Source organism: Ptychodera flava, chromosome 13 (genome assembly GCF_041260155.1).
Source record: "Ptychodera flava strain L36383 chromosome 13, AS_Pfla_20210202, whole genome shotgun sequence".
NCBI lineage: Eukaryota > Metazoa > Hemichordata > Enteropneusta > Ptychoderidae > Ptychodera > Ptychodera flava.
In genome coordinates this window covers 5660044-5675233 of record NC_091940.1, presented here as the reverse complement: position 1 = coordinate 5675233, position 15190 = coordinate 5660044, and the positions used below count along the sequence as shown (strand labels likewise).

The following is a 15190-nucleotide window of genomic DNA, read 5'->3' as shown; positions in this document are numbered from 1 at the left end:
TTTTTACGATGGTAAAATAACTTAATCTGTGCTTTATAGGTGTTTGACAATTGATACAAATGTACTTGATTCAAATAGGGTATTTGAAAGTTCAGACGTGGACAACAATTTCGATATTGGAAATTCACCTAAAAGTATAATTTCACCTTTCATGGTACTAGTAGTCTACAGGTAAGCTTAACTGTTAAATAATTTCCCTGACACAACTTGCTATATCTCTAATATGTAAGTAATAGGAATTGTTCATTGCCTTCAGTGAGCTCAATTCTCAATAAGACAAGCCTCAGAGTTGAGATGTTCATATGACAGATAATTATACTTTTGTTCAGAGTTACAGTTAGGCCTAAAGCTCCATAAGCTGTATCTTTTGGCTATTTTTTAGAATTTTTGTTTGTGGTTTCCCTACACTTTCTGCATTGAATCCCTAAACTTTAATTTAATGCCAAATATACAATGAAATCATGCAGCGAATCATCTTTATCTCCCAGAATATTTCTGAACACTGAAACTGCTTTTTGACGGGACGGATACTTATGAAAATTAAGTGACCCGCCTCTGAGCTGTTTGAAAAGTACATGACCCTCCCCCCCCCCATTGTTTTCAAATTTAAGGTGACCCCCCGGACTTTGCCGGCCCATCCCGGCCGTATAATAACTGAACGGCCCCTAATATACCCTTGCTTGCATTGGCGCATAAGACAATCAAGCGCATAAGACAATCAAACGCAACAGATAACAGACGCAACACAGTGACAAAGCTTCGCAGTAAAAGGACAAATACGTGACATGCGAAGGAGAAAAAGAAATCGTTACAAAACCAGTGCTTTTGTGGAGGGACCGTGGTATGACCAAGACATCAAAGGTTTGTTGTATAAATCTTTATTAGCAATACGTATCATAGTCACACGTATTAAAATAAACCCTAGTAAGAAGAACCCTGTGCTGAGACCAAGACACCCCTACCCCCGCCCCTACCCCTTGGGACGGACATTTCTACAACCCCATATGTTTTTGTGTGGTGGGAGGCCGTATTGCCGGGAACACACCATCATACGCAGTAGGGCTAACTGTGACCGGCCCAAGTCTACCGTGTTGCAGGTGTTGGCTGTGCTGGCGCTAGCTATGAATCTGGCAGGAAGTGTCATGTTATTTATAATAGAGCTTTCCACTTGATTTCTTGGAAATCTTGAGGAAATTTGTCGCTTACCAGTAGTGAAAATCACGCTTTCCAATTTAGTACACTACAAGTTTCCTTCTACCGTGCGTGGATGTACAATGGTTCTACGGAGGCTGGGGGGAAATTGCTGTGATGTATCGGCACATATTAGCTTCAGAGGTCTCTGGGTCGAGCTGCCGAATACGGCAGCTTTTGTGCAAGTTTCCTTTTACCAACTTTTCGCATTTCTTGTAAATATTTAATCGATACGTCAAAAGTGTTCAAAAAGATTAAATAAACTCAAAAATTTCAGTGTAAGAAAGTTTGTTTAATCATAGACGGTTTTAATTCAAAGTGTGTGTTGGTTTAGGCCGGCTGCGTTCATAAATAATGTAGGGGAGGCTGGAGGAATGTCTGGCGCAGATCTTGTCGGAGATGTTCGACGCTACCTCTTTTTGATGCACACATGAATATTTTAGTGGTTGTATAAATGTTGTTGGGAGTTTGTTGCCATATTCCCAAGGCAAATGCGTGCTTAAATTGATTCATTTTTAAGAGCATCAGTGAACTTTTTAGATTTATCAGTAAGCCGGCTTGAGTTTATCCAAATTTGACAGGGTCAAACCTGCTGAATTTGAACACTGCTGCGGCACCCAAAATGACAATCATGATAGAGTATGCAAATTGTTAATCCTGGCTACACTTTGCCAAATAGTGAAAAACTGAATATGGTGACCTACACCGGGGAAAATTATATAAAGTAAATATGACCTAGATGCTTAGCTACTTAAGGTAAAGGGCGACGAATTCGGACGCGCACACGCTTTAGAACGTTTCTGCGCAGATTTAACTCCAGCCTGTCGCAAATGGGTTACTTTGTGGCGCATGTGAAATTGCGCTTTTACCCAATTTTTTGACCCAGTCTCTTAGAAATACATGTGACCTATAACCTTGTCATATTTTGACCCCCTAGGAAGCTGGTTTTTATTCAACATGAGCGAAAAATTCACATTTCTCTCCCATTTACATGGCGCATATTACCCATTCACCTGGAGATATTGTAAAAAGTAGCGTGGTGACACCCTTTTATTAAAAGTGTAAACTAAATGGTATTATGTCAGGATTTTATTCGCCAAGTTTGGTCAAAATGACACCATTCAAAGCGACAGGAAGAAAGTTCGAAAATTATGTAGTGATATAATTTCGATATCGTCATTTTGTAATCGATACTTATGTAAAAATTTCTTTACAAACATCATGAAAACTATACATTCGATAGATATGGATCTTAAGTCTTGGTATTTATTAAAATTAACTCATTTGCTAAGCTTTTTATAATTGCTTTCTTTAGTTTAAGTGAATTATATCATTTTTATTTATTTCTAACGACGCCATTTTAACGTCCGTTTCCATGGAAACGAGCGTGGTGACCCCCATTTTTTATTTTATTTTTGCACTTGCACAACTTCCAAGAATATTTGTGCAAAGTTTCAAGAAAATGACACCACAACTTAATTTTGACGTAATTCGTAGTACTTCACCTTAAAGCCCATGGTGCTGCTAACTTTCGATGGTTTTTTCATTATTTTTATTTTATAAATCAATTGCAACTTCTTATTCTACTTCCAAAAGAATGTTTAAACACCTACTATTTAGCTTGTCAACTTAGCCTCTATATGTGTAAAATGCATGAATATTGTTTACATTTGTGAATTCTAGTCCGGACCAGAAGTCAGTTTTCAACAATAACAGTGCACTTTACAACCATAGGGGCTGAGTTGACAAGCTGGATACTGTGTATATCAACATTCTTTGGGGAGAAGAACAAGGAAATATGGTTCACATTCAAAATAAAAATGGTGAAATTATCATCAAAAGTTAGCAGCACCGGGGCTTCAAATAAAAGTTTTACAAAACTGATGATACTAGGAGGTTGATATTCCGTCAAATAAAACTTTAAATCTCTGTAATTTTGGGTATCATAATGACAAATTTGGTGAAAAATAAAATATTCGCTTTGTTCACAATTTTTCATTTAAATTAGAATATCTACTGTTCAACGTTTTTTTCTGCGTGTTATTGTACAATGAGAATGGAATGAACATTTCCTTCATTGCATGAACTTCAAATTTTTATATATATTTTTATATATATGTATATATATATATTTAAGTGATTTCGTTAAAAACAGTGACTGCTCATTGTCCATTTGTAGAAAATCAAGATGGTAACTCCATCTTTTTTCTTTATTATTTGATTATTTAATATACTAGAATTTAAAATCCCTAAATACAAAAGTATAACAATAGCTTCAATTTTTCTGAGCAAACACTCGTGGACAAACTTTTTTTACAAACATAAAATTTTTATACTTTTAAGTATTTTTGTTTTTGTTTGTGTATGTGTGTTAACTCTAATTTCTTGTTTCACATCGTATTATGTTGAAATATTCAGTATTCAGCCTATCAACACAATCTACACATGTGTTATGTACACTCATTTTGCTGTCAGTTGCATTTCAAAATGTCAAATATACCATGAGACGACTGCACTTAATACTCAGGTTGTGTTAATAAAAATTAAAGCATTTCAACGTGCTTTTAAAAAAAAGTAACTACAAAAAATTATGTTGGTACACAACGATGTCGGAAAAAAAATCAAGTTTAACATACCCACTGTTCATTGACATATTTGTTGCACTCTATGGACAATGTTAGCCTAGACCCAGTTTCTTCGCTTTGGCCTCCGTGCCTCCGTAGTGTGGACGAAGGCCAAAAGCGGAGACTGGGGTTCAGACTAGGACAATGTATTCATTGTAAAAAGACAAATGCAGGTAGCCATATAAGTATAGGATAAAGCCCGAGTACGAGGGCTCTTCTGGTATATAAAGTCTAACCCAACGATAGGCCGCAGGCCGAGACATTTTATCGTAGGGTTGGACTTTATATACCAGAAGAGCCAGACTACGAGGGTTTTATCCGACTTAAAAACTATCGCCCCTAACTGATATATTTTCGTTTTCAATGTGTTTACGTCAACCGTCCCCTTTGTCAATGTAACATGTTTAGGATATGAATTAAAACTTTTATTTGTGAAATAGCCTTCCAATGTAATGGAGCATCCTATAAATGCCCTAGGGCACATTATATAAATGCCCTAGGGCAGCAGATTTTGTGTTGCAGCTTGTTTCCGCTGTGTTACCAAATTTGAATATTAAAACGTACCAGATGTCTACAGAATATGACATGTTCACTTTTGATTGGACAGTACTTTACTACGGCGCTGTCATTCGTTTCTGGAATTTGGTGACCAAGGCTTTACGAGTAAATAAAACACCCTGAATATTGAGCACTCTGATTGGTCAATCAACAGTAGATAGTTTTTAAGAATAGAAAAAAACTGTACATTCTAGAAGACGCAAGCTTCTTGTGTACCATAGTCAACACTGTTTTCAGAACATTGATACACCTATCTCTTTGGCCGTTGTTCATCGATCTCGCGGTCTGATCTTGTGTACAAGTATGTTTCACTGTCATGAGCATCATGTGACCAAAACTCTTCTTCCACAACATCAGAGTCAGCGCTATCTCTCTAACTGTCAGAGTATGCAGTGACGGTGACACTACCCGTAGGCAGTAGCAGGGTACTAGCTGTATTAACTTTGATAATTTCGAGAATATTTTCATTCAGTTTATGCAATCGTGTTCTTGTCCTACTCCGTACAGCATGTTGAACTGTCCAGTATGCAGCTTGCGAACAAAGCCTGTGTGTGTGTACTAGTGCATTTGTATCATTGACAAATGACTTTCAGTCAGGACTCTAATTCAATTATCACCAACACGTGTTTACATATACAGGCTTTGTTGAAACTGAATATTGCATTTCAGCATGCTATAGGGTCACAGAAAGAAACTGTATTTTATACATCGAAAAAAACATTTAAAAAAATTTCAACAGTCGTAGCTTCTGCCCCGTAATGAGACCTACTTATTGTTTTTCATATGAAAATTCAATGGAATTCATACATTTTTAAGGTGGTCTTATATTATCTATAGATTTGGTTTAATTATTACTAACATTAGAACCATGGGATAATATAAAAATGTTATTCATTTTTCATTGAATACTTACCAAACTATGGAATCTGAAAATGTAAAAAAATAACAGCGAAACCAAAATATTTTCAATCTCCTCTTATGAACAGAAGAAAACTTTCAAGTCCCCCAAATTCCTCCAGTCTCCCACCTTCACCAGTATTTGTGAATGAAGCCTTATCATATGTCTCTCTAACTTATTTTATTGCAAAATAAAGGAAATGCCTGTGAAAGCTAAGGTCATGTTCTATCTGGACAGACTGTGACTGATTGATATAGTGCTGTACTCTTATATTAAACATAGAATGCATTTCTGAAGTGGATTGTTCATAAATACATCAACTATTCGTACAGGTCTGGATAAAAAATTATATAAATACAACATACATGTATAAGCTTATACTTTGTTCAACTTAACGATGCGACTCAGGTTCAAAGGTCAATTTTAGCATTTTTTTTTTTATTTCAAATTTCGAACCCCTGACACGTGGCCTTTCTTTTGGCGAAAAGTGTTGGGTCACATCGTACCGGGAAACTCCTGAAATATTATTAAAATGGAAAACCATCACCTACAGCGCGTGTCATTATTTTCCTTTTGTCTTAACGGTCGCGGATCACTGACGACGATATCTTTGATAAACATGCAGAGATTATGTAAATAGTCCCGTTGCCAGGCGCATGCGCAATCTTCAAAATAACAGTGAGCGTTTGTACAGCGTGTACAGTGCGTATCGAAATGGCTGACCTTCAGCAGACAAACGCCGGCGCTCGTGGTCACCCTCACCGTCGAAAACGCAAGCGAGGGCCACAAAAGCGAGCCAGTAAAAGGATGGACACTTGCACGAAGGTTGACTTAAAACAGTCGGACCTTGGCTCGTATTACAGTATCAATCAAGAATTCAGTGAAGAGTCTGATTCGGCCGAGGACGTCTTGCTAAGCACAGACGCAGCCGCTGACGGAGACGTGCCTCGTTCTAAACAGAAGGTTGGTTTGACCGAAGGTACTGCAAACAGCGATGAGATGCTCCGAGTGTTTGACGTGAAGACTCTGAATGCAGTCTTGAAGTCCTTGTCTCTGTGTAAAGGCTGTTCGGTCGGCTTCTTGTCGCTCCAGGAAGTTTCCACACACGGCTGGGGCAGTCATTTTACGGTAGCGTGTTCTAACACTGAATGTCCTGACCGTAAGCGTAAAACACAATTGGTGTTCCCGACGTCTCAGAAAACCGGCCGGTACTTCCAAATAAACAGGAAGATGGTGTTGGGACTTCGGGCGATAGGTAGAGGCAGACGGGCGGCGAAGAAATTTAGTTCATTTCTCGGGCTCCCACCACCTGTGTCGTCCAACCCATTCAGAGAGCATGTCAACGAATTAGCAAACAAAAGTGAGGAAGTCACCGAAGAACACATGAAGCAGGCTGTAGCGGAAGTCAGACAGGTGGTGCTAGGGCAGGATCCTGATGATGGCCGTACAGTTGATGTTGCAGTGTCCGTCGACGGATCGTGGGTGTCAAGGAGTTTCTCTTCACTTTATGGATTTGTTAGCGTTATTTCAATTGATACAGGTGGGTTTATTTCTTAAGACGTACTAAAATCATGAAAGGAACATTGTGTATCTGTGTTTTATATTATCCAGGCACCAACTGTATTATATATATTATTAGTATTGCTTTTGTCATTGTTTTTGTTTTTTAAAATAGTTTCCCTTCTCTATCTCTAAGAAATATTTTGTGCAATTTTCGTAGGCAAAGTGTTGGACAGGCATGTTAGTTCGTCCTATTGCCGTGAATGCCAGAAAATGGAGGATGAGCCTAGAGACTTCCGGTTTATGGAGTGGTTCCTGGAGCATGAACCTAAGTGCAAAATAAACCATGATGGATCTGCTAAGTCCATGGAAGAGGCGGGAGCAGTGGTTTTATTCGAGCGGTCAAGAGGAAAGAACAACCTGAGGTATGATTTTCATCATTGTGATACTAGTATATAGAATCATCAAAACTAGTGAGGTGTAATGTCATATCATTTATACCATTTTTATATCAAATTTAGAACTGGTGTTACTGACTCTGTATTTCACAAGATGTCAGATTTTATATCCTATGATAATGATTGTAATACACAAAACCCTGCAATAATACACTTGCTTCATAAAACATTGAACATTCACAGTGTGACAATACACAACATAATCAAAAACATACAAAATTGATCTCACATATAGTTTCATGGGACACATATCTGGAGTGCAGCCAATACTTGATATTTAAACTATGAAATAGAAGTTCATAAATCTAATCTTTTCCATGCATCCAATATGTCACACAAATTGTATACAGTATATTTGGTAACGGTGAGAGGGATACCAGTACCTCTTCAGTAAAAGAGGGATAAAGAGAAACGGCAGGATATGTTGCCCTTTTACAGACTATCTAGACCTCTTACTACCTCCTTTTTCATTGTAAACCCAGATATGCACAGTATATTGGAGACGGGGATAGTTCAGCATATCGTGCAGTCAAAGATGTGTATGCAGATGATGGCATTCAAGTGCAGAAAGAGGACTGTGTTGGCCACATACAAAAGAGGATGGGAACGCATTTAAGGAAACTGGTTGACAAATACAAAGGTAGGTACTACACCATGGCAAAAGAAGACAAGCTTACACTTGAAAGAATCAGATCTGATGACATTTTTGAAATAGCAAGAAGATATGTTGGTGACAATTTTTTAACCCCCTAGGAATAACATAATTGGCTGTGTCAGTATTTGATTATCACTTTATTGTACCGAAGAAATATCAGATGCTGTGTTTAATAATGTTCTTCATGTATTTGAATATTAATCATTGCTCAGGCATCAAACGATATTTTCCACACACTCTCTGTAAACCTGAGGAGATTATTTGACAACAATTTGCATGAAATTCCATCATCATATTTGTTTCTGATGTTATAGCTCAAACCATGAAAATTTCAAGACAAGTCAATCCTTAATTTTCAATTGTCTTTCTTTTTATATCAGGAGGCAAGCTGGAAGATGGTAAAAGCTTGACTGGCCAACACAGATTAACCAACCAAATGATTAATGCATTTCAAATGTTTTATGGTATTGCCCTGAGAAACAATAAAGGTGAGAGCAAATGATATGTTGTTTGTTGTCACTGTGCTGGTCAAGTGACTTGGTGTAGTACAATATCCTGACAACCAGAATCTGCAGGTGCATGAATTCATCAAAACTGCCCCTCGCCATTTCAATTCTAAAAAAGCTTAGTAGTCCTTGTAATTGCAATTGAAAAGAGCCTTGAGTTGTTCATACTGACAATTTGCTGATTGTAGCACAGGCTATACTATAGTTATAGTCTTGTTGTCGGCTAACAGTAGATGCATGCTGTTCATGAACATGTAATCTGCAGTTCTGTGATTGAATGTGATGTACAGCATCATGAAAGGCCAGTACATTTGATTTATCAGAAATTTTTATGCTTTGTTTTTCAGGTAATGTGCACGAGATGAGCAAACAAACCAAAGCAATTGTCCTCCACTACTCTAGCACCCATGACGAGCCGCATCACGAGTATTGTCCTCAGGGAGCAGATAGCTGGTGTAAGTGGCAGAAGGACAGAGTCTCAGGAAAGAAGACATACAAGCCTCTGCTACATCCACTTGCACCAGCTGTTGTTAAAGCTGTTCAGCCAGTCATCGACAAGTTGGCCGACGAGAAGCTACTCGAGGGGGTGAAGAATTGCTACACCCAAAACCAAAATGAGTCTCTGCATCATGTCCTTTGGAACGTCATTCCGAAGGACCAGAACCATGGTGTGGATGATGTTGTACTTGGTGCGAACATTGCTGTATCCTGTTTCAACGCTGGCTTTACCACATTGGGAACAGACTTGTGCAGCACAAGCCAGCTGAACATCAATTCTATGATGACATCAATGTGGTACGGTCTTGATCACATGCGAGTTAGGGATTCGGTTTACAAGTCGGCAGCCACAGTAAAGAAAAGACGGAAGGAAAACAAAAGGAAGCGCCTGCAAAAGCTTGATAAGTTCCAGTATGCAGAGGGACGTACCTATGAATCAGGTGGTTTTGACTGCTCAGCTGTGAGGAAACCGATCAGGCGATGTACGAAATGTTACAAACCGATGAAAGGACATAAAAGATCTGAATGCTTGTAAGCAACAACATAGCAGATCAGTTGAAGTCAGTTTTATGAAACTTCCTTCCATTACCCAACAAAATAATTTGGCCCATCATTACACATGTCAATCAAATAAACACTTTGTATGTCATAAACTCTTTTTCACAACTCATAGAGAACAACTTGCTTTAACTTTTAAGAATGTATTGTAAAATATTAAATGATATGCCAACTAAGACAACGCAATATTCATATGTACTTTAATAAATTCTTTATTTCAAACAAAAAAATTCAAAATAGAATAAGTATTGTTGTCTTCACGAAACAAAAAGCATTTCATGAATATGGAAAGTGACAAAAGTCTTACAATGTTATTTAAAAACGCCAGCTATGTAAATAATATACAATGTGTAAATACAGTAACTTCTTTTTTGTTGAATGAAAATTGTCGTCCTGTAATGTTATTTCAAGGTAAAAAAAGTATCCTGTAGCTGATTTGGAGAGTTTCAGTCTTCTACGGCAATAATGTAGGTGTTATTGCTTCCACGAATTGTTCCATTGAAACTTGGAAAGCATCCTGAAAAAAGAAACATAAAACAAATGCATCATAACCTAAATGTACTAACTGCTTTATACATCGGTGTGTTATCTGAAAGGAAGAAATATATGTAGGTGGGATACTATCATAGGCATCTAGTTTCACTATTCTCAAATTGGAAATTTGCATCAAGCAACAGTACATTTTTGAAGCTGTATGATCTGGTGATGTATGTTATCAATAACTGTGTGTGTGTGTTTGTGTGTGCGTGTAAGTGTGTGATGTCAAGGGCTCACCTTCCATAAGTCCCCTTTTACATTTCTCGGGAGAAGTGCTCTCAAGTACTGTAATATCACTGCTGGAAATGCATAGTGGGCACCATGTGGTCCAATTTCCTTATCCTAGATTTTTCATGGAGAAAAGAAATTTAGCAAGATTTGTAACACCCCCTTACAGATAAGTTGTTCATGATAGAAACTTGTATCAAGGACACTAATTTCTTGGAAAAGGCTGTCTAATCAGATAAGTACTCCATCAACAATTTCATGACACAAAACTCTTATGTAACATACAGCAGAAGAAGCCAGTAATAGATTATTTGTGTGGCATGCAAAAAACCTTATATACTGAAATTTTAGATATGTGAGACCAGAATAGTGTGAAATGGTATTTTTTCCTTCCGGCAATTGATGTACCTAAAAATATATAATACAGGTAAACATACATCGCTGAGAAATTTTTAAACATAGATGCTTACGTAGAGTGCATATGCCCAATTGCAGTATAAAATCCATCGGATTCTCTTCTGATTTATGCCTCTTTTTTTCCTCTCGTCTACCATCCTTTGAACCTCCTGGCAAAACGTCTCACCGTGGTCTGAACTGAGGGGAAATTAGAAAGTCAAAGTGCATGGCACATGTCAATTCGTGTTAGTTGACAACAGAATGAAAGTTCTCCTTACATTACAAGACGCATCAGAGATACAAAGAAATGGGTGCCCTACCAATTACTGCCCCGTAATGCCCGTCGGGAAATTTGCCAATAAATCACTGTTACTAATCGATATCCAAAACACTACTTGCAAATGACCGTTGTCGATAATATAAACCAACAACAATGAAAGTTGTAGACACTAAAACTGCTCTTCGAACCAGCAGGTGACGATCAGAACCCTGATAGTAACTGGTCGTTTCGGCCCCTCAGTTTCCGGCACAAAGTCATTTCGGCACCACAACCCAAGACGTTTAGTCTTCCGTGTTTCGATTTCTTTCAAACTATTTAGTAATTGACTGACCCCGGTCCCGTCATATTCGTAAGCGTGACCTTTGAGTTGTTTTATACTTTGAAACTCGAAGTTTCATCTTTCTATCATGCTTACTTTTCGTGTCTGCTAAGGTACGACTACACAAAAATCGAGATGCACCGTACCGCGGTATTCTTGACGGCGGACATCCGGGAAATTGCGGTTTTTTACGTCATTTTTGCGTCACACTGCCGCGAGAACGAAATATTGAAGTGTGGATTTTTCAACCTATACACCAGTATTCAAAGTTTCAACATTATGTCAATGATAAACACTAAGTTCTGTCCTCTGTCACATAATTTCTGCATTGTTCACTGTCCTGTATATTCAAATCCCAATTCACCTCACTCGCCGCTCGCGTGCGTGAGGTGAAAGTGACGTCACTCCGCGGTCAAGAATGGAATCGAGATTCACGCAACAGCACCCTGGGGTAGCGCAACCGTGACGAGAACATTCAACTTCGCCGATAATCTGTTAATTTTTCCATCAATGGAAATAAATTTTCATTTCTTGCCTTTTCTTTCCTTAAATATATACCCAAAGACCAAGCTCACGTGGATTGCGATTTTTCAGAAAGTGTATGCTGTTGTACATTTACAGAACACTTTGCAGCCACACACACACTTTCCGGTTCCAGCCATACCAAACCCGAAACAAAATAGACCTGGTAGTGCTTCAACAATGATCTTTGCTGTGTGACGTTGATTTAACGCAAGGCAGGCATATACCCAGAAAATGTTAGCAATTATTTTGTATTCATGCTGTGTGGAACTTCGTTTACTATCTAAAAAGTACATGTTCACAACGTAAAACGACGGCCCATCATGCTGGCCGCCCGGCGGTGGCAGTCTCTGGATGGGTGGGTACCCACGCTCATTAGCAGAGTTTGAAATGTAGCCTACCCCTTTTCCCAGAATTTTTCTCTGAAAAACACCCCCTCTTTTGGGAAAATCTGGGAGAAAATCACTGCGAAAAATACCCCTTTTTCCGATATCTGGGAGATTTTACCTAAATGTTTGCCAAGACATTTGAATACCATAATTTACCAATTTCAAAGCAAGTGTGCTGACTAGCTAAGCATGGGTTGACTTTGTGTTTTATGTGCACAGTAACAGACTGCCTTGCATCTTGGGAGAAGAACCAGACCTATTCTCGGAGGGTGATTTGAAAAAGTACCCCTTTTTCTCGATTTCACGGACCTAGATGTCTCCGTGATGTTCGACGAAAATAACCCCCTTTTCCGCGAAATTTCTAACGAGCGTGCGTACCCAGCTGCTCCGAGACTACCCACCAGTCAGTACGTACGCAGGGCTAGCGAGAGAGTTGCCAACATCGACGGTTATTTACGAGAAGTGAATAAAAGACTGTCATTTTTGGAAGCGATCGAGTAGCTGAGGTAGGCAGGGATACAACTTGGGCCCAAGAACGTTGAATTTCGGCAGTAATTTGGCTTTTTACGTCAAGTCCCAAAATGGATTTGAAGTCACCGACCCTACCGTACGGGTCTTTGCAGGGCAGCGGAACACACAGCATCGTACGCAGGGCTATGTTGCAAGGCGGTTGCGTCTCGTCGATAGAGCACCACGTTGACAACAGCCCGCACTGTTCTATGCAACGGCGTGGGTATCATTAGTTTTATCACAGAGAGACTGTGGTTTGGAAAACTTGGTACTGACTCTATGTAGGACAACAACACACAAAAACATGTCTACAGCGCAGTGTTAAGAAAATACATTTTGTACGACTTACCCACATTCCTTGAACTTTTCAACTACTGATGTTTTTACGGCGTCGAGAGTTATTCGTCTCATCTTGAAGTACGAAAAGCAGCAACTGACGTCCTGTTTGCACAAAAGTCGGTGCTAATATGAACTTGACAATCACTTGTCACACACAAAAAAATGCACATAAATTCCCGATCACCAGACAGGAAGTTGACCACTGGAGTCAAGTTGACGACAAGTGAATATTGCCCAACAATGCGACGACAGTACACAGGCTCGACCTGGTCATGTGATAGACTACCAGTATACGAGTTTCGCCATCTCTATCTTGACCGTGAACGCTGGTAACCAGATTTTAACCGTTAAGACTACAGTATTCAGTTAATATGCTAGATTAGCGTTCGACAAAGGGATTAAATCGTGAATTACTCTTCTGTGTTTGTTGTGTAAATATCACCCACCACTTGTACCAAGCGATAGCCGTTCAGAGTGTGTAAATGTTGCTGTTTTTACACGATCTGCAATTCCAAATATGTGCTAACTTCACAAAATTGATGCGAAGTATTTCAACTAAGTACTGGTGTAATAAAATTCGCAGAAAATAGTGCGTGAGTCGGACTTTTTGTCAACAACGTGTGACGCATTGGTCGTTTACACAAATCATCGATTTTCTCAGTTCCGTTTTTGGCAGTGCGTACGTTATTCAAATAAGTATAAGTCGGCGGCGCCTAGACAGATTAGCCTGATTTTTCACCTGTGGACAGTGAATGAATATATCTGAAAGACCGTGTCTCAGATTTCCGATAAAAGGCCTGGAAGTTAAGATATCTTGACAAACGTGAACAAAGGCCGATAATTTATGCAAAAAACGTCAAGTTGACACTTTGGAGGCTCATTGTGCGAAAACAAAAGCGAATTTCAAAAATCCGGGACACGGTTTTTTGCCCAGTATACCCTGCTGTTGAATGCCGTAAACAGATCATCGAGGCCGATCAGAGATTCGTACTTACACTTTTTTGAGTAAAAAAACTCAAAAACGCGCTTTTTTGAGTAAAACGAACGTATACGCACTGTTTTTGAAAAACTGACAAATTTTCTGAACTCTTTGGTGACCGAGCTGATGAAAAAAGTACCACTTGTCGGGTGTGTGACCACTTCTTCTATGTGAAAATGCGGATTGAAAATACGTGTAAAGCAAACTGAGTCGCTACCTTAAACAAATGTTACGCACTTTTTAAAAACTAATTCTACGAAAGAAAACATATGAATGTAAGCTGTACAGGTTTAATTCCTGTCAGACATCTGTCTTCAATTTAATGAAATAATTTTCTTGTTATGAATACATTAAATCAGTTCTCAACTTTGCTGCGGACAAACGTATATCTTTATACACACAAAGACATTTCTTTCCGATTTCAAGTGATTCACCTTTGATAATTTTCTATCGTATTATCTCAAGTTTCCCATTTCCAGCTTACTCTGACCGAATTCAAACTAAACTTGCGGTCCTAGGAAGGTGAATTTCTTGCTAAAAGAAATTTTTTACTGCGCATGCTTTTCAAGCTTTAAACTCCAATAGAGAGTATGTCACAATCATAAAACCTTGGAAGACAAAATTATCATCGCCCAACACAACCGTTATGATTTGTACACAAGCAATGAGAATATCATTTCTGTCGCTTGTACCGGAACTTTTCCACATTTTTGAAGGAAACGAAATATGGCACATCCGCCTTTTGTGCAATGCACACAACATACGATGTCATACAAAAGGAAGAGTATGGACTATGTTCCGTTGTTAAGTTGTTTACACCTCGTGACCTCTATATAAATCTTTCTTTTTCTTCATTTGTCGAATAACGTCAGCAGTTTAAATATGAAAGTTAGACATATTAATGTTGACATCTTGTTTCAAATGCTTAAAGTCTAGTCGGATTTCATTTATACTAGACAGAAGTCAATACGTCAACATAGTGCGAACTTCATTAGATTTTGAACTACAAATATTGCAATGTTATGAGGATCAGTTTCATGTACATTGGTCATAATGTCCTAACGTATGTAAGACGTTGGCCATCCTATAATTTGACGTCATATCTATGATATTTGAGTAACCTCTTCTTTTCAATTACTGACCCAGTCCTTGTACCGGTTCTTGATGCAATCTTAATTAATTGGTCCTTTTATTTGATTCCTTGAACTCAACAGTGTGAAAGAGTGAGTCAAATGGTACCATGCA

The 15190-nt window shown here is 38.6% G+C and overlaps 2 protein-coding genes across 2 annotated transcripts; one reads left to right on the top strand and one right to left on the bottom strand.

The window, feature by feature from the left end:
• Positions 1 to 5664: 5664 nt before the first annotated feature.
• On the top strand, positions 5665 to 10195 carry LOC139147210 (uncharacterized). The gene is made up of 5 exons (XM_070718214.1): positions 5665 to 6811; positions 6992 to 7196; positions 7712 to 7869; positions 8265 to 8372; positions 8738 to 10195. The coding sequence occupies exons 1-5, from the start codon at positions 5986 to 5988 to the stop codon at positions 9421 to 9423; spliced, it is 1983 nt and encodes a 660-aa protein (XP_070574315.1). The 5' UTR covers positions 5665 to 5985; the 3' UTR covers positions 9424 to 10195.
• On the bottom strand, positions 9643 to 14161 carry LOC139147211 (uncharacterized). Its single transcript, XM_070718215.1, has 4 exons — positions 12977 to 14161; positions 10682 to 10805; positions 10221 to 10325; positions 9643 to 9963 (listed from the first exon to the last, which is right to left on the bottom strand). The coding sequence occupies exons 1-4, from the start codon at positions 13036 to 13038 to the stop codon at positions 9901 to 9903; spliced, it is 354 nt and encodes a 117-aa protein (XP_070574316.1). The 5' UTR covers positions 13039 to 14161; the 3' UTR covers positions 9643 to 9900.
• Positions 14162 to 15190: the final 1029 nt, after the last annotated feature.